The sequence below is a fragment of the Lolium rigidum genome, chromosome 5 (assembly GCF_022539505.1).
Source record: "Lolium rigidum isolate FL_2022 chromosome 5, APGP_CSIRO_Lrig_0.1, whole genome shotgun sequence".
Lineage (NCBI taxonomy): Eukaryota > Viridiplantae > Streptophyta > Magnoliopsida > Poales > Poaceae > Lolium > Lolium rigidum.
The window spans coordinates 66015231-66040391 of NC_061512.1; the positions used below are offsets into that span (position 1 = coordinate 66015231).

Sequence of the window (25161 nt, forward strand, 5' to 3'; positions counted from 1 at the left end):
ATGCTTAAGCATTAAAGAGGAGTCCATTATCTGTTGTCTATGTTTTCCGGGTACGGATGTCCTCAAGTTGAGATCTATAAAAAACGAGAAATCAAATGCGATCTATCTCCTTGGACCTTTGTACAGGTGAAATAGAGGTACCCCTTTGTGACACTTGGTTGAAACATATGTAATGCAATGATAATCCATGGAAATCCGAGCTAATTAGGACAAGGTGCGAGCACTATTGGTATTCGATGCATGAGGCTTGCAACTTATAGGATGTCTTATGCATAACACTATGAATTATTACTACCGTTGACAAAATTGTTTCTATGTTTTCAAAATAAAAAAGCTCTAGCACAAGAGTAATCCCTGCTTCCCTCTGCGAAGGGGCCTTTCTTTTACTTTATGTTGAGTCAGTTTACCTACTTCTTTCTGTCTTAGAAGCAAACACTTGCGTCAACTGAGTGCATTGATTCTTACATACTTGCTTATTTTCATTCATCATATTACTTTGTGTTGACAATTATCCATGAGATATACATGTTGAAGTTGAAAGCAACTGCTGAAACTTATATCTTTCTTTGTGTTGCTTCAAAACCTTCTATTAAGAATCTATTGCTTTATAAGTTAACTCCTATGCAAGACTTATTGATGCTTGTCTTGAAAGTATTATTCATGAAAAGTCTTTGCTATATGATCAGTTGTTTAGTCATTATCTTTACCATTGCTTTGAATCATTTCATTCATCTCATATGCTTTACAATAGTATTGATCAAGATTATTATAGCAGCATGTCACTTCAGAAATTATCCTTGTTATCGTTTACCTACTCGAGGGCGAGTAGGAACTAAGCTTGGGGATGCTTGATACGTCTCAAACGTATCTATAATTTCTTATGTTCCATGCTAGTTTTATGACAATACTCACATGTTTTACATACACTTTATATCATTTTAATGCATTTTCCGGCACTAACCTATTAACAAGATGCCGAAGCGCCGGTTCTCGTTTTCTGCTGTTTTTGGTTTCAGAAATCTTACACAGGAAATATTCTCGGAATTGGACGAAACAAAAGCCCACGGTCTTATTTTGCACGGAGCTTTCCAGAACACCGAAGAAGATACAGAGAGGGACCAAGGCGGCCCCACACCACAGGGCGGCGCGGCCAAGGAGGGGGCGCGCCGGCCTGTGGGGTGGGCCCCTCGGGCGCCCTCCGACTCTGCCCCTTCGCCTATTTATTCTCTCCGTCGCGAAAACCCTAGCACCGAGAGCCACGATACGAGAAAAGTTCCAGAGACGCCGTCGCCGCCAATCCCATCTCGGGGGATTCGGAGATCGCCTCCGCACCCCTGCCGGAGAGGGGAATCATCACCTGGAGGACTCTACATCATCATGCCCACCTCCGGATTGATGCGTGAGTAGTTCATCCTTGGACTATGGGTCCATAGCGATAGCTAGATGGTTGTCTTCTCCTCTTGTGCTATCATGTTTAGATCTTGTGAGCTGCCTAACATGATCAAGATCGTCTATTTGTAATGCTACATGTTGTGTTTGTTGGGATCCGATGAATATGGAATACTATGTCAAGTTGATTATTGATCTATCATATATGTGTTGTTTATGATCTTGCATGCTCTCCGTTGCTACTAGAGGCTCTGTCCAAGTTGATACTTGTGACTCCAAGAGGGAGTATTTATGCTCGATAGTGGGTTCATGCCTCCATTGAATCTGGGACGATGACGAGAAAGTTCTAAGGTTGTGGATGTCGTCGTTGCCACTAGGGATAAAACATCGATGCTTTGTCTAAGGATATTTGTGTTGATTACATTATGCACCATACTTAATGCAATTGTCTGTTGTTTGCAACTTAATACTGGAAGGGGTGCGGATGCTAACCCGAAGGTGGACTTTTTAGGCATAGATGCATGCTGGATAGCGGTCTATGTACTTTGTCGTAATGCCCTAAGTAAATCTTATAGTAGTCATCATGATATGTATGTGCATTGTTATGCCCTCTCTATTTGTCAATTGCCCAACTGTAATTTGTTCACCCAACATGCTATTTATCTTATTGGAGAGACACCACTAGTGAACTGTGGACCCCGGTCCATTCTTTTACATCTGAAATACAATCAACTGCAAACTCTGTTTTCTGTTGTTCTTCACAAGCAAACATCATTCTCCACCCATACGTTTAATCATTTGTTTACAGCAAGCCGGTGAGATTGACAACCTCACTGTTAAGTTGGGGCAAAATATTTTGATTGTGTTGTGCAGGTTCCACGTTGGCGCCGGAATCCCTGGTGTTGCGCCGCACTACACTCCTCCACCAACAACCTTCACGTGGCCTTCATCTCCTACTGGTTCGATAACCTTGGTTTATTTCTGAGGGAAAACTTACTGCTGTGCGCATCACACCTTCCTCTTGGGGTTTCCAACGGACGTGTGCTTCACGCGCCATCAGCGTCTCAAGCTTCACAATGGCTGGAGGCACGTCCTCCATCTTGTCGTCCTCCCCCTCCTCGTCGTAGCCGATCTCGTCCTCGCTGCCGGGTGCGGCGTCGCCGAGCAGGAAATCCCGCTTACCGCGGATCGTCTGGCGTGCCTCGTGCTCCCAGGCAAGGAAGGCGTGCCAGAAATCTTTGCGCAGGTTCGCCTCCTCGTACTGCAGCGCTTGCGGCAGCTGCTCGATTCGCCGACGCATCTCCTGGTGCAGCGCTCGATGGTCCGTGGGCGGGGGCGGAACAAGGAGCCTCCTCTGTTCTGATGCCATTAGTGCGGCAGGTATAAGCGGACCCAAGAAAAATTTGAAGGCTGGACAAATAGGTTTAGTGTGCTAATTTTGTATCAAATACATATAAAATAGGGACGCAAATAAGTCTGTCGGCCGGCCGGAAGCCCGTGCGGCTGCCCGGGCAAGACGGATGCTAGGTCCGCCTATGGCGGCAGGGAGACATATCGGTGGCGACAGGGTTCCGCCGAGGGTAAAAATCCTGGCGGCGCCGACGGCCAGACGAGGACCTAGCCTCGTGGTCATTGGCGGTCTTCTTCATCCACTTTGGGAGCTTCATTTCCATCGTGTCGACATCTCGGAGGAGTGACAGTGGTGGCGGTCGTAGGAATGGGGGAGAAGAGGCGGGCGCAGGGATGGTTTAAGTACCACTATCCATCAATAGTGGCATGCGCAGCTTCCAACGACATCGGCGTCGGCGAAGGAGTTGAGGCAGCGGGCACCATGGTCAGCGACGGCTTCAGATCGCTTCCAAATTCGGTAGGCCGGCGGGCCCCGCTACAGCATGCGCAGCCAGTTCGCTCTCCGCGCGGAAGATAGGCCACAGGCACACGACCATTGAGGGCGCGCTTTGGTTTCGCGAGAGAAGGAAAGGGAAGAGTAGAATTTAGTTGAAAACCCTAGCTCCTAGCGTCGCCCCCGCGGGCGACCTGGGGGCTCCTTGGTGGCGCCCCTCCCGAGCTCTCCCCCTCCCTTCCCCCTCCTCATCGCCGCCGCCAGAAGGCGTCGCCGGGCAAATCCCGCGCGGCGTCGTTGGCGGCGGGGCTCCTCTGCTCCCTCGTGCGGTGGCGGCGGCGCGGGTCTTCGCGGCAGGTGAGGGCGTCGTGCTGGTAGGGCGCGGCGGCGAGGTTGCCCTGCAACAGCATGGCTACTATGCGGCTTCGACGTGCTCGCGACGGCGAAGGGTCTCCGGCGCGGCCTGCTGCGGGCGACGCGAGCTCGGTGGTGCGGCGGGCCGGTGGATTTCGTGAGCGTCGCGGTTGAGGCCTGGCGCGGCAGGGCGCGGCCGCCGGCGGCGTCCACCCTCCGCAGCGGCGGTGCGGCGGTGATGCGGCGGTGGTTTTCGATGGGCTCTCTGGCCGCCGCGCTTGCGGGCCAGGGCAGGGGCCCTGGGCTTTGACCCAATCCATCTCCAGTTTCGGCGTGCCCGGCAGCCACGGGGGATGTCGGTTTGCTGTTCCGGATTCTCGCGCGGCAACTTTTCCCGTCTCCTCTCTCGTTCGTCGGTGCTCTAAGCTGGGACGCCGGGGCGGCGGCCCTAGAAGGTGGGAGTCATGTTGGTTGGCGGGCGAGCCAATGACTCTGGTGCTGGCTGGTAACCACGGCCGTGAGGGCGCGTGGTGGTCGGCGAGTTGTGTGTTGGGGGGTAGAGGGCGGTGACCACGCTAAAGGGAAACCTTTGCCCCTTGGGCCACGATGGCGGCGTCTGCGGACGGCGTTCCCTTGCTGAAGGCGCCGTGAGGCAAATCTTCGTCCTTCTACTTCTTCCGGGTGAAAACCCAAGATCCTCGGATCGGGCGGTGGCGGCACTTCGGTGTCGTGCTCTAGACACAGTCTTGGAGCCCACAACGCGACGCTCACCGATGGTTGTGACGGAGGTGATTCTTCGGCGATCTTCGGCAAGGCTTGCTCCGTGCCCTTCCCTTGTCGAGCTTCCTTGGCGCTGCTGTTCGGTTTGTGAGCAATGTGGGTCGGTTCCCGGTGGTGGTTGGCTTTCGGTGGCATTTCTGCGACGGAGGAGTGCTGTTGAGGCGTGCGTGAAAAATGGATCGCTCTCGAGTGAGCTCCGGCCCGACACTGTAGACTCTAGCTCTAGTGCGAGTACTCGTAGGCACTTTGGGTGAGCATGTTGGTCGCGCTTCCCATTGTAGCTTCTTCGGTAGTTTGTACGGGTGTGTGGTGTCGTTCTGTAAGGTAGGTTCAGCACTTTGAACGGCGACTTAGGCACTTGACTGCCTTTTATCTTAAAAAAACGACCATTTGGGTCGGTCCACTCCAGATGGCCTATCCTCCGTTCCGGTAGGGCGGTAGCCAGCCTCGCCGACGTGAACAACCGCCGCGCTCGGAGACACCAGGTGAGCTCCCTCTCCACCCTCCACCAAATGCACACGCGACCTCCAACAATGGGTGTTCTCGATTGCCAGACACGATGCGGTTCGTTGTTTCCCCTTTCCCAGCCTCCTGTCGCCGGCCAATCGCCGCCGTGGCCAGGCTACCATACCGCCGCTCGCCACCCCACCCCTCTCCAGAATATTCCTCCCTTCCCTGCCTCCCCGTGCCCGGTTCCCCTAGGCCTAGCCCAGAGTGGAACACAGAATCGGGAGCCTTGTGCTGTCCTGCCGTCCCGGCGCCGCCGCTCCGGTGGGAATCCGTTCCTGGACGACGCTAGCGACTACCAGAAGCGCACCAGGTGCTCCAACGCAAGGGATTTATTGTCCAGCTGGAGTCAGGAAGAAGTCGCCTTCCCACATTGCAACTGATTGAGTGTTTAGGTTATATCCAATAAATTGGTTGTTGAGATATGAATTACATGATCATGTTGTCAAAGTAAGCATGTAATAAAACGGACCCAAGTATCCAACTTCTACACTGTGCGTATATTTTTGTTATATCTTAGTTTCTTAGTTTACTTTGAACTCCTCCTTTTGTTCTTTCGTTTGATGTGCCAGATTGGGTGTCCTTAATATAAGATACAGTAAAAAGAATCTATACAAAAGTTCAGAAAAACTCTGTTTGTTTGCAAAAATCTACAACAGTATACAAAAGTTCTTCAACAACGTAGTGTCATGGTTGCTAGTTCAAAATATGTCTTCTCCAATGGAGGATTCAGAGCAAGGCATATTGAGTAGTTCAGTAAAGTTTTAATGTGATCATATCCATGCGAGTCTTCCTGTAAAGTTTGCTCCACGAGATGAATTTCTTTTGTCTTGAGCTCTATTTTCTTCTTCTTTTTTCCCTGCTACATGTGAAAATTTAGATAGCAGCGTTTGAGAAAATTACATTTGAATGATATGATGTCTGTTTGATATACCTTAGATAATGGTGCAGTGGTTGTAGCTGTTCCTATCCTTCTTCCTTCTGAACTGCTTTTCTGTCCAACTTTTCCTTCTTTTAGAACTTTTATCTTCTTCATTAACGTCTGTTTTCTTTAGGCGTGCATCAGCCAATGAATCATTTGATGATGGAGTAGTCACTTGAGCATTCAATAAAACACTTGATGTTGTAGGAGTCGCTTGAGCATTCAACAATCGTTCTTTCACATGATTGGTAAGGTTGTCAGGTGAATTCTCAATCAAAACACTACATTCTTCAGAATTGGATTCTTCAGTTACCAAGTTATAGAATTTGTGAGATAGAAAACTTGTGCGGTTAATGGCATCCCCTTTGGATCTGCAACCAGAATCCTTCCATGACTGTCATGAACTGATCTTGCGCGTGCTTCCCTACTCCATCGCTTCAAATTATAGTGTTCGGGAAGTAACTTAACGTTCATCAAACAAGGACTTCCATAGCATGTGCACACAATACTCCTAGTCATGGAAACATTGGCTGCTCAAAATGATAACCAATTTTAACCACATGATGATATTTGTTCCAAACGGTTACCTTTAACTTTCCATTCTTCTTGAAATATTGGTTGCTCAAAAGGATAACCAATTTAACCATGTATTCATACTGTCTATCTAGTGCTTCGGCGCATGCTGCTATAGATCTCTGGTATTCCTTCTGAAAAAATTCAAATATAACAGGAGTATAGAGCTAGCTGACTTGCACCAACATTGGAGTTTTCATTCTGATTTTTGGCAAGTATTTCCTTGAATCAAACTCTGAAGACCTCAACACCTTTTTATTTTTATTTTGACAGCTCTTTCAAAATGCTGGAAGAATAGGACAATATCCAAATCTGACTTCAAATGATGCTTCAAGTCATTATTGAGACTCTCACTTAGTTGTGTGCTCCTCATACCCAAGGTAAAGGCATTTTTCATGAAACATTTAGCCCACTTTCTCTTTTACTATGTAAATACCATCCATCCAAGTCTGTTGGTACTTGATCTCTCATATTTTCAAAAGCTTCTACACATGCTTCTTGGTGCTCATGTTCATACATACAAGCACTAAAGTCTGCAAGAAGAGTTGATTCTTTATCCATATAACTAGATAAATGTTTGACAACATTTTGCATAATGTGAAAAGTACACAATCCATGTCGTGCTTCTAGGTAAACATGCCCAACTGCCTTTCCCATTGCTTGACCTTGATCAGTATATATGGTTCTAGAATGTCTGGTTATGTATTGAGAAGAAACAAGCAAACAATCATTTGAAAGATTCAAATGTCTCATCATAGAGAAGAGAAGCACCGAAGGTAACAGTTTCTGTAAAATCGTTGGATCCAACAAACACAAATGGCCTACGTTCCTATTTTGTCCAAAAAGTGGTGACAAAGGTCATAACTGTTAGAGTTGTATAGTCCCTTTTGTGTTATTCCCCAGTGTATGAGGGGCTTACCTGCACATTGTCACACATGTACATGTACTGGCCTATGGCCCTCTGTGAATACAAGTTGCTCATTCACAACATGGTATCAGAGCTCTAGGTTTAGCTCTTTGCACGCTGCAACTCCGTGCTCGATCCGCGCCGCCGCCGATGATCATTCCGGCCGCCGCTGCTCCACCCTCCTCCTTCTCTCCCGTGCTTGTCGGGATTGAGCTCTTTTAGTCTTCTTTTTCTTCGTATTGGAGCTAGGGATCTTCCTCTGCCCCGTCCAGGCCACCTCCGGCCGACCCCGTTCCGGCCCCGGCCGGCCCCGTCCAGGCCACCTCCGGCCGGCCCCGGCCCCGCCAAGGCCGGCCCCGTCCAGGCGACCCACGGCCGGACCCGTCCCGGCCCTGTCCCGGCGCCGCTTGCTCCGGCCGGCCATCTCCGGCGACGCCCAGCCCTCATCTGGCTAGCCTTGGCTGCTCGTGAAGTGCTGCCAAGCCCTTCTGCTCGTGAGCACGCACAACTGGATCGGGCCAGATCCAGATCTGAGGGCTGACAAAAAAAAATGGCGTCCTATGGCTACGTGAGTATCCCTCGTTGTCCTGTGATCTTCGATGGTACCAACTATGGAGAGTTTGCTGCCTTTATGCGCATTCACATGCGTGGTCTTCGGCTGTGGGGTGTTCTCACCGGCGAGGTCTCTTGTCCGCCGCGCCCCACTGCTCCTGTGCCTCCTACCCCGCCGTCCGTGCCACAGGCCCTTCTTGAGGATGCTTCTCAGGATGATCGGGATGCAACCAAGTTTGCAGAGACTGCTGCTGATGAGGCATATGAGGAGCAGGTACTTGCATATTCAGAGGCACTTGGCTCTTACAGTGACAGTTTGGCTGCCTTTACTCAGTGGTGTGATGAGGATGCCAGGGCTGCTGCCTCTTTCTCAGAGTGTTTAGCCACAGTTTGGTTCTGAGTTCATGGGCCTCGCTACTGTCGCTGAGATGTGGTCTCACCTTCGTCAGCGCTATCAGCCCTCTGGGGATTCTCTGTATTTGTCTGTGCTGCGTCAGGAGCATGATCTTCGGCAGGGTAACTCTACTGTTGATGGGTTCTACACCCAGAGTGCGGCGATCTGGCGCCAGCTTGACTCTCTTCGCAGTGCTGTCTGTGGTACTTGCCAGTGTTGCCGGACAGTACGTTCAGATATGGACTTTCAGAGGATCCATGAGTTCCTGTATCGACTTCGTCCCGTGTTTGAGCCCCTTCGTGCCCAGTTGTTTGCTCGAGGCCGTGTTCCTATCTCAGAGGTGTTGACTGAGCTTCGTGCTGAGGAGACTCGTCTGCGCGGTCGCCGGACCGCTTGGGACACCTTCTCGTTCTTGCCGCTCGAGTTCCCAGTGCACCTGCACCGCCGCTTCTGCCCACACCAGCGACTGCTACTTCTGGAGGACCCCATCCTTTCCGCGGTGGGGGTCGCTCTCGTCCTCCTCGGTTCTGCACACACTGTCGGAGGCCTGGTCACCTTGAGTCTAACTGCTATCAGAAGCAGCGTGGTGTGCCTCCTCGTGCTCCACCTTCAGCGCATGTCACCGCCGGTTTCACTAAGCAGAATATAGCGAGACTTCAGCGTCTTCTTGCCTCTTCCGGCTCTGCTTCGACGGGTACTGCTGCCTCCGCGGCTGTTTCCTCTACACAGTCAGGTACATCTTCGTGGGTTCTGGATTCTGGAGCTTCTTTTCACATGTCTCCTGATTCTTCCTCTCTTTCTTCTCTTCATCCTCTTCCTCTTCCTGTTCGTGTTCTTACTGCCAATGGTACTTCTCTTTCTGTTGCTGGTCGTGGCACTCTTTCTACTCCATCCTTTTCCGTTCCTGATGTTTCTCATGTTCCCCGTCTTACCATGAACTTGTTTTCCGCTGCTCAACTTACTGATTCTGGTTGTCGGGTCATTCTTGATGTCGATTCTTGTTCGTCCGGGACACACACACTCGGGCACCGGTTGGGGCGGCCCTCGGTGCCGTGACTCCCGGGGACTTTGGGAGCTTGATCGGCTTCATGTTCCTTCTTCCACCACTTCACCGACCGCACCACGTGTGCTTGCCGCTTCCACTACCGCCTCCTTTCAGCAGGTGGCATCATCGTCTTGGTCATCTTTGTGGTTCTCGCTTGTCGTCTTTACTTCGTCGAGGTCTTCCGGGGCCTGTCTCGGGAGATGTCTCGCTTCGGGGTTGTCATGGCTGTAGGCTTGGTAAACAAAATCAGTTACCTTATCCTACTAGTGAGTCTGTATCTCAGCGTCCCTTTGATTTGGTCCATTCTGATGTATGGGGTCCTGCTCCCTTTGCTTCCAAGGGGGGCCAACACTACTATGTTATTTTTATCGATGATTTCTCTCGCCACACTTGGATCTATTTTATGACTTCTCGCAGCGAGGTTCTCTCGACTGCCATGGTCCACACTCAGTTTTCCACGCCTATACGTGTCTTTCGGGCTGATTCTGCTGGTGAGTATATCTCCCAGCTGTTGCGTGGTTTTCTTGCAGAGCAGTTCTCCTGCCCTGGCGCCCATGCGCAAAATGGCGTGGCTGAGCGCAAGCATCGCCACCTGCTTGAGATGGCTCGTGCGATGATGATCGCTGCCTCTCTTCCTCCTCACTTCTGGGCCGAGGCCGTGTCTATTTCCACCTATCTCATCAACCTTCGACCCTCCACAGCCTTGCAGGGTGGTATTCCTCTTGGGCGTCTCACTGGTCACACTCCTGATTACTCGACCCTTCGTCTTTTTGGTTGCGTTTGCTATGTTCTTCTTGCTCCACGCGAACGCACCAAGCTGAGTGCTCAATCTGTTGAGTGTGTTTTCCTTGGCTACAACCCTGAGCACAAAGGATATTAGTGTTGGGATCCTATTGGTCATCGGATGCGCATATCTCGGGATGTCACTTTTGATGAGTCCCGTCCTTTCTACCCGCGTCCCTCCTCCTCTTCCTTCTCGGTGGATGATATCTCTTTTCTCATGTTTCCTGACTAACCTCCTCCTGTGCCTCCGGTCCCTGCTCCGCCGACTCTCTCACCACCTTCTTCTCCTCCACCCGCCAGACCTCCCTCTCCCCCCTCACCACCGTCCCCACCCTCTACACCTTCCTCTCCCCTGTCACCTTCCTCGACTACGGTTGTCCCACCCTACCCTTTTCACTACTCCCGTCGTCCCCGAGAGGATGATGCTGCTTCTCCTGACATGCCCTCTACCTCTGATGCGATGCCCTCTCCGTCCGAGCCGACTCATCATCTTCGTGCTCGTCCTCGTCCTCCTCCCCGATCTCTATTCTCCCACTCACTACGGTCTTCTCGCTGCCCTTGAGCCGACCTCTTATCGGGATGCCCTTGCTCATCCCGAATGGCAGCTAGCGATGGCTGAGGAGATTGCTGCTCTTGAGCGTACTGACACTTGGGATGTTGTCACTCCTCCTTCCTCTGTTCGTCCCACAACCTGCAAGTGGGTCTACAAGGTCAAGACTCGCTCCGATGGTTCTCTTGAGCGCTACAAGGCTCGACTTGTCGCTCGCGGCTTTCGACGAGAGCATGGCGGTGACTATGACGAGACCTTTGCTCCGGTGGCTCACATGACCACTTGTTCGTACTCTTCTTGCCGTTGCTTCGTTCGTCACTCGGTCTATCTCTCGCCTTGATGTGCGGAATGCTTTTCTTAACGGTGAGTTGAGTGAGGAGGTATGCATGCAGCCACCTCCCGGCTACTCTGTTCCCGATGGCATGGTCCGTCGTCTCCGGCGCTCTCTCTATGGCCTTAAGCAAGCCCTCGCGCCCGGTTTCGGCGTTTTGCCTCCGTGGTCATCGCCGCTGGTTTCGTCCCTAGCGCACATGACCCTGCGCTCTTTGTCCACACATCCTCTCGTGGTCGGACTCCGCTTCTTCTTTATGTTGATGACATGATCATCACGAGCGACGACCCCGAGTACATTCCCTTTGTCAAGGCCCGTCTTCGCGATCGGTTTCTCATGACCGATCTTGGTCCTCTCCGCTACTTTCTTGGGCTTGAGGTTTCCTCTACCTCCGATGGCTTCTATATCTCCCAGGAGAAGTATATTCAGGACCTTCTCACTCGTGCCACTCTTGGTGATGAGCGCATTGTCGAGACTCCTATGGAGCTCAATGTCCGCCTCCGTTCCACTGATGGTGATCCTCTTCCGGACCCGACTCGCTATCGTCACTTGGTTGGGAGTCTTGTCTACCTTGCTTGTTACACGTCCCGACATCTCCTACCCGGTCCACATTCCGAGTCGGTTCATGGCTGCTCCCACTAGTGTCCACTATAGTCATCTTCTTCGCGTCCTTCGCTATCTTCGTGGCACTATCTCCCGTCGGCTTTTCTTTCCTCGCTCCAACTCCTTACAGCTCCAGACCTACTCAGATGCTCCTGGGCTAGTGATCCAGAGGATCGCAAGTCTCTTTCTGCCTACTGTGTTTTTCTTGGTGGCTCTCTCATTGCTTGGAAGACCAAGAAGCAGGTTGCAGTCTCTCGTTCGAGTGTTGAGGCTAAGTTGCGAGCGATGGCTCTCTTGATGGCTGAGCTGACTTGGTTACGCTGGTTACTTGCGGACTTTGGTGTTTCTGCTGACGCTCCGACTCCGCTCTTATCGGACAGCTGGTGCCATCAGCATTGCACGTGATCCGGTGAAGCACGAGCTCACCAAACACATCGGTGTTGATGCCTTCTATGTGCGTCATGCTGTGCATCATCAGGTTATGGCTCTTCATTATGTGCCTTCAGAGCTTCAGCTTGCTGACTTCTTCACGAAGGCCCAGACTAGAGCACAACATCTTTTCTTTCTCTCCAAACTCAGTGTTGTTGATCCACCATGAGTTTGAGGGGGGTGTTAGAGTTGCATAGTCCCTTTTCTGTTATTCCTCAGTGTATGAGGGGCTTACCTGCACATTGTCACACATGTACATGTACTTGCCTATGGCCATGGGCGTACCCAGCGGGGGGGCCGAGGGGGCCGTGGCCCACCCAGAATTACTGAAAAACTTTTTATACCCCTAATTCAAGTGCTGGAAAAAGGCCCAATAAGTCTCTCTCCTTCTAAGCATTGACCAGAGAGACCAGCAGAACGACCAGGCAAGGTGATTCCCCGCTGCCGCTGCTGCCGCCGCCGCCACTCTCTCGATCAGCGCTCGGCCCTCGGTGCTCTCTGACGTTCGGCGGGTGCTGTCCGCCTGTCAGCCTATCCGCCCGATGCTGCCCCCTTTCCCGGACTCCCTCTGCACTTCTAAGGGCTTGGGATGGTTGCCGCTCGGCGCTCAAGAAGAAGCAGGCTTAGGCTCGGTTGCTGCGGCGCTGGCCGCCAGTGTCCACCTTCCCGGCTCTTCCCGCCGGCTGCCACAACGCTGCGCTCCAGCAGGTCCGTGTCCCGCCTCCGCTCCCTCCTCCCCATTCTCTGTTTCTATTTCTACGTGCTATATACTGTGTGTTACTGTTAAGTGTTTAAAACTTTAAATTGCCCCTATTCAGTTATTCTCCTCAGATTGGAAAGTTTAGTTTTAGTAATGCATACAATAATGAACCAATGTTCAGAGAATGGATGCTTGTTGTATGTCACAGAAATGATAAGTACTGAAGATGTTTTCATCACTCAATTGCACGCATGTAGCAGAATGTTGTACGCTAAGCCTTCCAATATCCCAGGTTATTGACATTCAAATCAATACAATGCCAAAGCCTCCCAATAAAACAATCCAAACGAAGCCTTATATATTTTTCATTTGGCAAACGTTTTTCACAATTTGAACGGCGCAATTTTTTTTTTGTGTGGAGGCGTGCCCCCTCTCCAATTCGTTCCTGCGTCCGCCACTGCCTATGGCCCTCTGTGAATACAAGTTGCTCTTCACAACAATAACATCACCTAAATGAACATAATCAATGATCATCTTGGCATCATCCCAGAAAATGTTTGTTATCTTTTCATCACAATCTAGCTGAAAATCATATTTGAATGATGGATTCTCTGTAGCCCTGACTTGAAAATATTTTAACATACTGCCCGCTTCACCATGCTTCAGGTCTCTTTGGTGCTTAGTTCCCAAATGATTTTTGTGATCTTGGCAAGTATAGCTAAGATTACATGGTCCACCAACTCATCGACTAGCAAACTCATGCGCAGCTTTTGGTGCAATACCTGAGTCAACCGCAATTTCAATTTCATGCGCCTGCACTTCAGAGATCATTCGCTGTGATGGCAATGGGTGGCATGCTTCTGGCAATTGAAGTATGTGATTATGTTCAAGAAAGATCAGATATCGCCCAATTTCCAGCTTCACGATTTATTGAAAGGGTCATACGAACTGGGCAGTCAGTTCTAGTCTCAGCTCTTGGGTTCTTAACTATGTTATCTCTTTTATTACTGCCTTTATCCTCTTTGGAATAAACATACTTGCATGAGGTGAATTTACCATCAAATTGTTTTTGTTCTTCTAACTCTGTCAGATGCTAAACCCCTTCCTTCTTCCATAATACCCCCAAAATTTCCGAGGTCCAGGGTGCTAAATGTCATGCCAACTTGAGGTATCCAAGTAGGTGTTACATTTTATTTGTAAAATGCACAAGTATAACAAGAGCTGTCATTTATTTGAAAAAAGAACATGCATCAAGCACAAGTGAAGACAAGAGATGAAAAAAAAGAACATGCATCAAGCACAAGTGCAGACAAGAGTTGCCATTTATCTATAAAAAGAACAAGGAGCTGGCACAGAACAAAACTATTTTAGTCTCACTTGTTTGAATCGGCATTGGATTGGTTCCTCCATTAGAGATCGACTGCAATAGCTTAGCAAATATACTCCTTGCACCTGGTTCTTCTAATCTAGATGCTCATATTAGCAGGAACAAGAAACTGTGAGAAGAGGAGAAGGAAAAAGTGTGGTAGCAGCAAAATAAGTGATCCTATCATGGCGCCAAACTGAGCAAAGGCAGTGGTCCTATTTTGGCGCCAAACTGGGCAGCTGCACCGCATGTTCCCTCCAAAACAGAGCAGCAGCAGCAGCACGAAGTAGTACTAAGACTAGGAGAGACTTGTTAGGCTCCTGACTTGGTAAAAGCATAGTCAGATGAGGCGGCTCCATGTGATGGCGGCCTCAGAGGAAGGGGAGGGGATTGGAGCGGACGCAGCTCGCACCGTTGGACTGGCTCTCAGCGGTTCCAAATCCAGCACCCACGTCCTCCAGTGGGGTACCGAAAGGAACCTGCAGCAGCTCCAGCAGCGAAGTATTTTTAGATGGAACATCCTCGATATCAGGTAAAGCGTCCCCAGCTGTCAAGCTAACACCAAATTCTTTCTCACGTGAAGTGTTGCTCTCTTCTTGTGCATCATCAATGTGCAACATATTCCTTCTCATTTCTCACTCCTGCTGAAGATGGAAACTGAAACAAGGTTGCATGAAGACAATAGCTTATTATTGTAGTATTAGTACTACTTTGGATTAGAAGTTAAATTTTAGATGCAGAGATAAGCTGGACCTCCTTAATTATTTCCCCTTTTCATTATCTGAATGTTACTTGTTCCTTTGTCTCGTCGGATTTGAATGACAACGGTTCAGGACAGGGTCTTTCTGGTTTTCTAAGCCTACCATGCTCTACTTGGCATCAGAGAACCTCGAAAATAGTTCGTCTGCTGAACGTCGCCTCTCATTCACTCGCCTACCACGCTCGGACTTGGCATCAGAGAACCTCGAAAATAGTTCATCTGCTAAGGACAGAAAAAATACATCATGCGCTGGTGCTGAAAGCTCTATGTTAAGTAAATTACGGGGTTCAGACCTGGTACCAATGAATGAAAGTTCAGTGCACCGAATAATGCTTCCAGACAACACGGTTAGTGGTGCAGTTTCTTGGTTAGTGGCGGAATTGAATCATATGCACGTCTTCACCAAAAACTGTATTTATTTAGAGGCCCAACACAAAGCATTTTGGTAGCTCTGGGGGAGACCTGAGCTGTGGTGGACATACAAGGCGCTATGGAACTAACAATGGATTTCACCATAGGGGATTTTGTCTAATAAGGAGCGTTACTGAAACAAATTGGCCTTGGTAGGTGTTCATGAACAATGTTGTGGTCGTGCAACATCAAAATGCGTAGCTAGGTTTAACAGCTGCATCAGTTTCATGAATTGATGATTAGTGTTAAAATCTGTGTTACTTCAAATTTTGCGAATATGTTAAAATCTGAAATGTTGTTCACGCTGAAAGAGAGTTCATATCTGTTGAGATTTGTTTAACCAGAATCTGTGCTTATTTGCTGAAACAGAATCGGTTGGCCGGCCACTTGGTATGATTTTCATTTTGATGATCTGAATCTATATTCCTTGTACTCACAAGTCACAATATGATCATACTAGGTGCAGAAGAATTCTACAGTATTCAGTATCTTCAGGTTGCTTCATGGGCTTCAGACAAAGCTAACAATTGATCCAGTGGCTGAAGGTTCAGAGACATGGGTAAGAATGGGATTCCTTGAGGTTCAGGAAACACATTAAAGTCTGCGTATGGAAGCTACATCTCAGAAGCTGGGACCTGAAACAGTTTATTAAATGTTACAAGTCTCCGACATAATACACGTGATTCAGGTTATAGCCTGCTACAGTTTCTTTTACTGAAATGGTACTACAAGTGCAGAGCTGCTGCACATCCGAAATGCATGACTCACTGCCTAATGCCTAAGCCATCAACAAAATGGAGAAAAGAAAATCTCCATTGCTCAAGGGAAAACAGAGCTCCGAACCAGAGCCAACAACCAAAAACAGTGCCGAGAATTACAGAGTAACACAGCCAAGTGGTATCTCCTAGTTCTCCATGGCCATTTGTTCCCTCATCGGATGTATGATCACACGATCTCAATGGGAAGCCGCAGAGCCCAGGATTGTTGCCATACATTGATGGATCTACAAGTGTCTGCAGCTGATTTCCAGTGGGTATGCTGCCCTGCAAGTGGTTGTTCGAGAGGTTTAACACGCTGAGGGATGGCAAATTTGAAATGCTGGGAGGAATGGCACCTGAAAGTTCATTGCATGAGAGGTCAAGGGACTCCAGGAGCTCCAAACTGCCAATTTTCTCTGGAATACTGCCTGACAAAGAATTTCTTGATAAGTTCAGAAACCGGAGACCTTGAAGGTATGTTAACTCCTTAGGGCTTGTTTGGTACTAGAGTTTTAGTGGGGATTAGCGGGTATAATCCGCTCCAAATTTCAAATCCCCACTTATCCCCAATACATGTTTGGTACTAGAGTATGAGCGAGTTTAATCCCCACTTATCCCCACTTTTCCCCAAATTTTAGTGTAATTTTTTCAATCCCCAATACTCTACCTCTACCTAGTGGATTGGGGTTGGGGTTTTGTGGGGATTGGGTGACAAAAGTGATTCACCCAATCGACAGGCACGTTTGGAACCTGGGTACGCGCGTACCCAGTTTTCCAAAAAATAAAAAAACGATATTTAAAAGTTTCAAAAAAATGTGAAGTAAAATTTTGCATGTACATATTATGTTGATACTTACTCGTGTGCGTTTTCACGAAAAAATATCATTGTATGTGGCCTACACAAAAATGACAAAATGCCCTAATGACAATAGTGAATAGGAATTTGTACTATTCACAGATCCGAAAATTGCATTTTGTCATTTTTGTGTAGGCCACATACAATGGTATTTCTTCGTGAAAACGCACACGGGTAGGTATCAACATAATATGAACATGCAAAATTTTACTTCACATTTTTTTGAAATTTTTAAATAACATTTTTTTGAATTTTTCATAACTGGGTGCGCACGTACCCAGGTTCCGTTTGGCATTTTCGTTCACCCAATACTCTAGAGTATTATCCCCACTAATCCCCACTAAAACACTAGTACCAAACAAGGCCTTAGGGATGTCCCCAGCAAGTAGATTGCATGATAGATCAATACCTGTTACTAACTCGATGGTTTCCTGAAAAGTTTGTTGACGGCCCTTCCAGGATATGTTAACTTTGTCTATGAAGTCAACAGCTCTCGGTTGGACCTCTGGGAGAAGAATATGCCTCATGGAGGTCAAATTTCTGAAGGCTACGGGGATTGATCCTGTCAAGCTATTGTTGGCCATATCGAGTACTCGAAGTTGTGAAAGCCGGGATATCCACGATGGGATTTCTCCGGTGAAATTGTTTGATCTGAGGCTAAGGATCCTCAACAATGGTACATGACTAAAGTTCCAGGTAGGGATACCACCAAAAAAATGGTTGTTCCCGATGTCTAGGGTTTCAAGCGAGTCGCAGCCGGCTAGGAAAGGGGGGAAGGCTCCGGTGAAGCCATTGCCAGCAAGATGAAACGACTGGAGAAGACATATGTTGTTTGCCATGAGTTTGGGAAATTCACCTGAGAAGGAGTTACTGGAAAGGTCCAGGCACTCCAGGTAAGGAAGTTGTGATAACTCGGGTGGAAGGACACCACTAAAATTGTTGGATGGGACGCTCAGAAATATTAGAAAAGGGACACTTGGTCCAAACCAAGCGGGAATATCACCAAAGAACATGTTTTTCCCAATATCTAGGCTGCTGAGCTCTCTACAGGTTTCAATCACAGATGGAAAGACTCCAAAAAATTCGTTGTTAGAAAGATCAAGAGGCTGGAGATGAAGTTCCAAGTTTGTTGATATAGGAAGTTCACCCGAGAAGCTATTGTTGGACACGTCCATAAACAACAGATGTTTAATTTCCACCAGCAACTTGGGAGCTCCCCAGTGAATTGGTTATTTGATAGATCCACATACTGGAGAGAGGTCAACCCACAGAAGGTTGCATCAATATTGCCCGATATTCGATTACCGCTCATGGATGAGCGTGAAAGATTGATGCACTCTGACCAGTCAGACGACAACTTCCCCATCAGCTGATTCCCCGATATATCCAGGTAGTCCAAGCTGGGGTGGACACCGAATGCCTCCGAGATGTCGCCGGTGAACTGGTTCCTTTCCAGCAGCACCTGGAACAGCTTCATGCAGTTCTTGAGGCACGGGGGCAGTCTTCCACTGAAGTTGTTATGGTTTGCCGCAAAGTTCTGCAGCGCGAGGCTATCGCATAGTCTCTGCAGCAGCTCACCGGAGAAGTTGTTGCTCCTGAAGCTCACATCGACTAAGCTTATCCTCTTCCCGAGGTCGGTGGTAGCGTGCCGCTGAAGTTGTTGTCGAACAAAGCGAGGTAATAGAGATTCCTGAGTGATGTGATGGTGGCGGGTAGCTCACCTTCCAACTGGTTGGCGCTCACGTCCAACTCTATTAGGTTCACCAGCTCGCCGAGCTCTGCCGGTATAGAGCCGGTAAGGTTGTTGTTGTATTGTGATCCAAATTCATTCTAAAGGGAGGCTAACTTCTGACTAGCGGAGCGAGGCCCGTCGCCGGTAGGCTTGGGCCGAAGCGTGCGGCAATGCCCTCCATATCCATGTTCGCCAAATTAAGGCTTTCCCAATTTAAGTTGAGATTTCTAGTAGGGCCTCTCCCCACCATCGAAGCAAAGTGATCATGAATTATTCTCTCCTTTTGTGCATGCTCGGTGACTCATACATTATTGTCCTTGAGGCGGTATAGATGGTTTTCCCTTCTTCAGGAATTCACCTTCAAGTGGGAAAACTTTGTGTTAGCGTCTCCTTCTTTTTTGTTAGGAATTCTTTCACATCTTTTTTCCTTGCATGCTCAATTATTGCCAAACTAATGATTCTCCTTTCGATGGAGGCTCGAAGATCACGCGCGTCCGTGGGCTATGTCAAGTTGGAGGCTGACGGGAAGGGCGGCATGAGCACCTTGGTCTTTGGCACAACCTTAGGGCTCCAAGTGGCAAGGCATTTCCCCGTGTTTCTTAGCTTTTTGAATAGATTTGTATAAAGCTCTTTGTGCCCGGTTGGCTCATTCCAACCTTGCTGCACCACAACGTGAGACGAATCTAAAAATTCTCAAATTTAAAACTTCTCGGTCTTCTAGGCCTACTATCATAAGCAAGGAGCAGGGGCAATGGTCGAAGAGGACCGGTGAGAGCGTACTCTAAGCATTTGGCCAAAACATATGGATATATTCATGATGACATATGCATTCAGGTGGAGTAGGCAGTGAAAGGAGGTCTTTACAAATGCTGGATGGTGGCGTACTCTAGGTATTGTCCCTCTATCGCATGTTAAGAGTACCACCAAACTATTTTTTTATGGGTGTATGCATCTTGTTCTGTATAGTTGTAACTCTCTTGCTTGTAAAGCTTTGATACAAAATGATGATTTAATAATAAATAATAATCCACCAGTTATAGTGGCAATCCAATCAATTGCTTTCTCACACAACCTTTTGAGAATTTATTAATAGATTATGAAATTTACAATAGCGTGTGACAAATAAAATCTCCGTACACAAGGTGTTCATTCAAAAACACTTGCCCAAACAGGACCTAAACATCTTGTCCGTTCTTTCTTTTATTTCAATTTGCCATACATTTCTAGTGTTCATGCTTGCTCTATAACAATTTTGCAAGACAACAGTGCATATATGACAGGCCATCAGAAAGACGGAAAACTTATAGATAAACAATCATCTTTCCATGTCATCGGCATCAAACATACTTCTCAGCAATGTCGGCGAGGCACTGCGCTAGCTCGTCTGGCCTCGAGAGCATCGACATGTGGTCTGCGCCATTGAGTTCTTTCACCTCCTGCACCGGGTTGTTCTCTATCATCCACCGTTGGTATGCCTCGATGATGGCAAGGTCATCCTTGCCGACTATGTACACCTTTCGCACTGAGCCGTAACGGTCCTCGGAATACGGCGGCTGCAGCTGCAGGTCTTCAACAAAGTACGAACTAACTCTCATCAGAGATGCACCGAGGGTGAGGTCCTGCCACATGGTTCCGGCAACTCTATTAGAGAATCCACAAATTCCTCGCCGCCTCTCTGACAGCTACATCTCACTAGTAGAATTATTATGTAGGTTCTGACATATTTAATTCCCGAGATGTCCAAACTAGACGGTAGACCAGACTCGGATGACGCTTGGTTGGTGAGGTTGGGAAATATACCTTGTCTAAACAATACAGTTACTTGTATAACAAATGATATGCTTGATTCAAAATTAAGCTTTTCATGTCTAACTTTAGGCAAACCCAGCAACCACAAAGATGGATTTTAGAGGAACTTTTTCTAGATAGAGAATAAGTTAGCAAAATGGTCAAAGTACGATATTTTCCGATAAGGGTAATATATTGATATCAAGCATAAAGTTCGAAACATTAGCGACCATAAATAATGAAGTGTGATTAAATAGCACTGTGGCATACCTAAGCTGAGACGGTGCAAAGTATGCTCCGGTTCAAAAAGAAGTTATCATCCAAGCGAAGTGCAATAAGAAATATACTATTTTGTTGGAATCGACCTTAGAAATGAAGAATATGTAGTAAAATCATACTATGAGGCTCAAGTGCATCTGGATGTCTTGGCCACTGAACAATGAAATTTGAAGTCAAAGGTGCTGTTAAAAAATCAAAAGCTTCATGCCATACTATCATGACGTGTAGTATAGTTTTAATCACGAACCATCTTATGAAACAAGTTGGATGCAGCAAAAAAAAACAAAAATGATGATGCTATTCAAATTTCACTTATTATGGTGCATGGTTATTGTAAATCACCCAAGAGGCTATATGATTTGAACCCACTAACCAGTATAATTTGTTGTGACAAAATCCAAGTCATATTGATAAAAACATATGGAAACAGCAATTTTGTCGTGTGACCTGCGGCCCGGACAGGAAGGAGTAAAAACATATGGAGTAACCGGCTACGAAGTTCTCGAAATTATTATGTGTCGAACATTTTGTCAGGTGCAAATCCCAATTCTTTTCAAGAGAGGTATAAATCCCTGTAATGTAGGAGTACCACCAGTAGAGTCGAACTTGCCACATAAGGTTAAATCACTAACTAAAGTGTTACCACAATAAAATAATTTAGGTGCCCACCGTAGAAGGCAGAGCTACATGTGGTAGTATGGAAGATACGGTACCTCAGAGGAACACAACTGGTAGACCTTCTGTCGTGTGAACTGCGGCCCGAACAGGAGGGATGCTGGCAGCTTGCCCTCTGGATCTTGTGGCTTCACCTCGGTGTCCATCGTATCCGTCGCCGACCTCACCTTTAATTTAGAAGGGTAAACAAGAGCAGATCGAACACAAATTAAGTCACGTTAACGTGCCCAAAATAGTTTTCTGCAGAGGATGTGAATTTTGGGGGACCGGGTGTTGGTCACCACGACGACGCGCGCACAGGTACACACTGCACCTTCTCGATCACGTACGACGGCGGAAGCGTGTGGTCCGGCATGAAGGCAGCGAGGAACACCGCCGCGGCGACCTTCTCCGGGAAGAGCTCGGAGGCCAGGGCGATGCTTATGCCGCCGAGGCTGTGGCCGACGAGCACGACCTTCTCCCCAGGCGGGAGCGAGGCCAGGATGTCCAGCAGCGGCTGGGTGTAGTCGCGGAACGTCGGCACCTCGCGCAGTGGCCGGGGGTCGACGCCGGACGCCGCAAGGTCCGGCGTGGTCACGCGGTGCCCCGCCGACCTGAGCCGCGTGGCCACCTTGAACCAGCACCAGGCGCCGTGGCATGCGCCGTGCACCAGGATTATGTGCGTGCGAGAATCGCCTTCCATATGCTTTGTGTGATCTTGCACTCGTCTCAGCTGTGCCGGTCTTCACGTACAGGCCGGTCCAATTAAGTAGGAAGTGCCCGGCCGCCGGGAACTCTAGGATCTGTACAGCCACTCGATTTCTGCGAGTGTTGGCCTAACTACAGACACGTACGTGTGTTCATCAAAACCACAAGTTAATTACGTTTTGTTGAAAGACGAGGCATAGTGAATGAGACGGGATGCTCCACATGCATTCTTGTACCGCGACGCAAGTGACGACTATCCATCTCCGTCGGTGTGTACAGGGATGCGGGTGCACGTCACATCGCAAGCCCGATGGCGCTGAAAAACGCGCCTCAACTTAATATGAAGCCGACGTGTGGTCATGGGTCTGGATGGACTGTGGACCAATCGCAAACTTCCAAATCATTGATGCACTAGATGGACTAGCTACGAAAAGTCCGTGTTGAACTGCGGGGCATGTGAGCCGGCCGCATCGACGACGCACGGAGCTGTTAGATTCGGGCAATGAGTAGTGGCTGCAGTGTATGCACACACTTTAAATGGACGTATGAGCGTATAAGTGAAGAGAAATGGGACAGTTGAACGCTGTATTCGGGGACACGAACTGACAGCACGGCAGTTCAAGCCTGAGGAAGTCGACTGTTGAGCGTTTGTACATGATGGGTGGCACCGTATAACGTTCGGCTTCCTCAGTTTTTTACCATCCGTGTCTTTTTAAGGAGATGGCAAGGGAACTTTAGGGGCGTGTTAGGTGGTCTACATACTTCTTGGCTCCCATCGGGTTAATAATTTTTGCTCCGTTTGATTGGCTGGCCGAGCCGTATTGTTGCATTGCACGGTTCTCAAAACAAGCAACATTTTGCATGCATCTGAAAAAATATCTGAATCTGCAGTTTCTCTAGGGCTAGGCCCGTTCTCGCGCCACTTTGGCTCCAGCTGTTGCTTAGGCTCACACTCCATTACACTACTCCACACACCCACTCTCAAATCAACACAAACATAGTCCGAATCAAAATAAGATATACACCAAAAAGATGCGTGTCGATAGTACGAACCAATTCCCATAATCGGTTTCGAATTTCGTCGGTCGTAAATCGTCAATTTCGTGTATGAGTTTTAAGCGAATTTTGTTAAATTGGTTGCACACGCTCAACCGTTTGAGATTTTCTTTCAGGAGTAGGTTCACCTCACCATTCTGCATAACTTTCATGTTGACAGGTTTTTGTTTCGATGTACATACGCCGATACATAATTGACTCACAAGTATACTGCAATCTGTACGTATGTGTGACTAAGGTTTGGAGTACCTTTGCTCGACTTCTCGCTCGCCATTTTCATAGACGGCGACGTGGTGATGATAGGTGAGAAGTGAGAGGTGATAATCCATGGTGGTGAAGTCATGGTGGTGTTCGTCTTCGTGGTCGGTGACGTGCCCATGCTTGTGACTGGCGTGACCGGCGGTGTCCTGGTGGTGCTCATCTTCTTTGTCGGCGATATGGTGATGCTTGTGACCGGCGTCACCGACGGTGTCATATGGTGGTGTTCGTCTTCGTGGTCGGTGACGTGCACATGCTTGTGACCGGCGTGACCGGCGGTGTTCTGGTGGTGTTCGTCTTCGTGGACGGCGACATGGTGACGCTTGTGACCGGCGTCACCACCGTGTCATGGTGGTGTTCGTCTTCGTGGTCGGCGACGTGCCCATGCGTGTGACCAGCGTCACCGATGGTGTCATGGTGGTCTTCGCCTTCGTGGTCGGCGACATGGTGATGCTTTTGACCGCCGTGACCAGCGATGCCATCGCTGACATGCGAGCTTGTGAACGGCGGTACCATGGTGGTCTTGTGATAGGTGAGGTAAGGTTACCATGTTGCCATATAGGTGAGGCTACAAAAATCATGCGACCGACCAATCAAAGTCTCACTTGGGTGCTACCCCATGCAACCCAGCCTATCAAACGATGTGTCATTCGTGAATCGGAACTCGTCTGGAACGAGATAGTGACGCAGTAAGCCATAATTCTTATGCAAGCTACCACAAACTCACCCCAGGCAGCCGTCGCCATTCTCTGCAGGGTGATTTACACAAAAATAACCCTTTTATGAAACTATAGCACAGACTGACCTCTCGGACAAACTATTTCACCCATCTAACCATTTTGTGTGGCGCCTCTTCCATGTGCGCCACACATGGCAGTGTGGCGCCCGTTCCTGCGGCGCCACTCTCCCAGCCGACGTGGCGCCCTCGACGCTGAGCTGGTGCGCCGATCCGACGTGGCAGGATGTGTGGCGCCCACCACCGTGTCATGGTGGTGTTCGTCTTCGTGGTCGACGACGTGCCCATGCGTGTGACCAGCGTCACCGATGGTGTCATGGTGGTCTTCGCCTTCGTGGTCGGCGACATGGTGATGCTTTTGACCGCCGTGACCAGCGATGCCATCGCTGACATGCGAAGCTTGTGAACGGCGGTACCATGGTGGTCTTGTGATAGGTGAGGTAAGGTTACCATGTTGCCATATAGGTGAGGCTACAAAAATCATGCGACCGACCAATCAAAGTCTCACTTGGGTGCTACCCCATGCAACCCAGCCTATCAAACGATGTGTCATTCGTGAATCGGAACTCGTCTGGAACGAGATAGTGACGCAGTAAGCCATAATTCTTATGCAAGCTACCACAAACTCACCCCAGGCAGCCGTCGCCATTCTCTGCAGGGTGATTTACACAAAAATAACCCTTTTATGAAACTATAGCACAGACTGACCTCTCGGGCAAACTATTTCACCCATCTAACCCTTTTGTGTGGCGCCTCTTCCATGTGCGCCACACATGGCAGTGTGGCGCCCGTTCCTGCGGCGCCACTCTCCCAGCCGACGTGGCGCCCTCGACGCTGAGCTGGTGCGCCGATCCGACGTGGCAGGATGTGTGGCGCCCATGGGAAAGGGGCCACACTACTCTTTATATATATAATGTATGTCTAGAGGTAATAGAAGACTGTAATAGCTTAATCGGTTGAAGCCTTTGCTTTCCAATCCCAGATCATGAGTTCAAACCTCTGCACCACCCGAATTTATTTTTATTTTTAAAAATTATGCTAGACATTGTAGTATGTTTAAAACATGAAATCTAGCATCGTACTGTTTTGTAGAGTTTTTTTATCTTCTCTTGCTTGCAAACTGAACAAACATGCAAT

The 25161-nt window shown here is 48.6% G+C and overlaps 1 protein-coding gene, 1 long non-coding RNA gene and 1 pseudogene across 2 annotated transcripts; 1 reads left to right on the plus strand and 2 right to left on the minus strand.

Annotated features, from left to right (window-relative positions):
• The first annotated feature begins 4777 nt into the window (after positions 1-4777).
• Positions 4778-14975, plus strand: LOC124654171. The gene is made up of 4 exons (XR_006988237.1): positions 4778-4851; positions 5929-6043; positions 6642-6748; positions 14149-14975. It is a non-coding gene; the product is annotated as an uncharacterized LOC124654171 (long non-coding RNA).
• An 848-nt stretch (positions 14976-15823) lies between these two features.
• LOC124656061 lies at positions 15824-18732 on the minus strand (annotated as a pseudogene).
• Positions 18733-19600: 868 nt separating this feature from the next.
• LOC124654170 (salicylic acid-binding protein 2-like) lies at positions 19601-22004 on the minus strand. Its single transcript, XM_047193196.1, has 3 exons — positions 21601-22004; positions 21326-21454; positions 19601-20164 (listed from the first exon to the last, which is right to left on the minus strand). Exons 1-3 carry the CDS (start codon positions 21967-21969, stop codon positions 19883-19885), a joined length of 780 nt encoding a protein of 259 aa, XP_047049152.1. The 5' UTR covers positions 21970-22004; the 3' UTR covers positions 19601-19882.
• Positions 22005-25161: the final 3157 nt, after the last annotated feature.

Bases quoted from the DNA above. Each gene is read 5' to 3' on its own strand.
- LOC124654170 (XM_047193196.1), bottom strand. From the start codon at position 21,969: ATGGAAGGCGATTCTCGCACGCACATAATCCTGGTGCACGGCGCATGC. The intron at 21,455-21,600 runs GTGCAGTGTGTA...TCTAAATTAAAG, and splicing joins CGTCGTACGTGATCGAGAAG to GTGAGGTCGGCGACGGATAC. The intron at 20,165-21,325 runs GTACCGTATCTT...ACCATGTGGCAG, and splicing joins ACCAGTTGTGTTCCTCTGAG to GACCTCACCCTCGGTGCATC.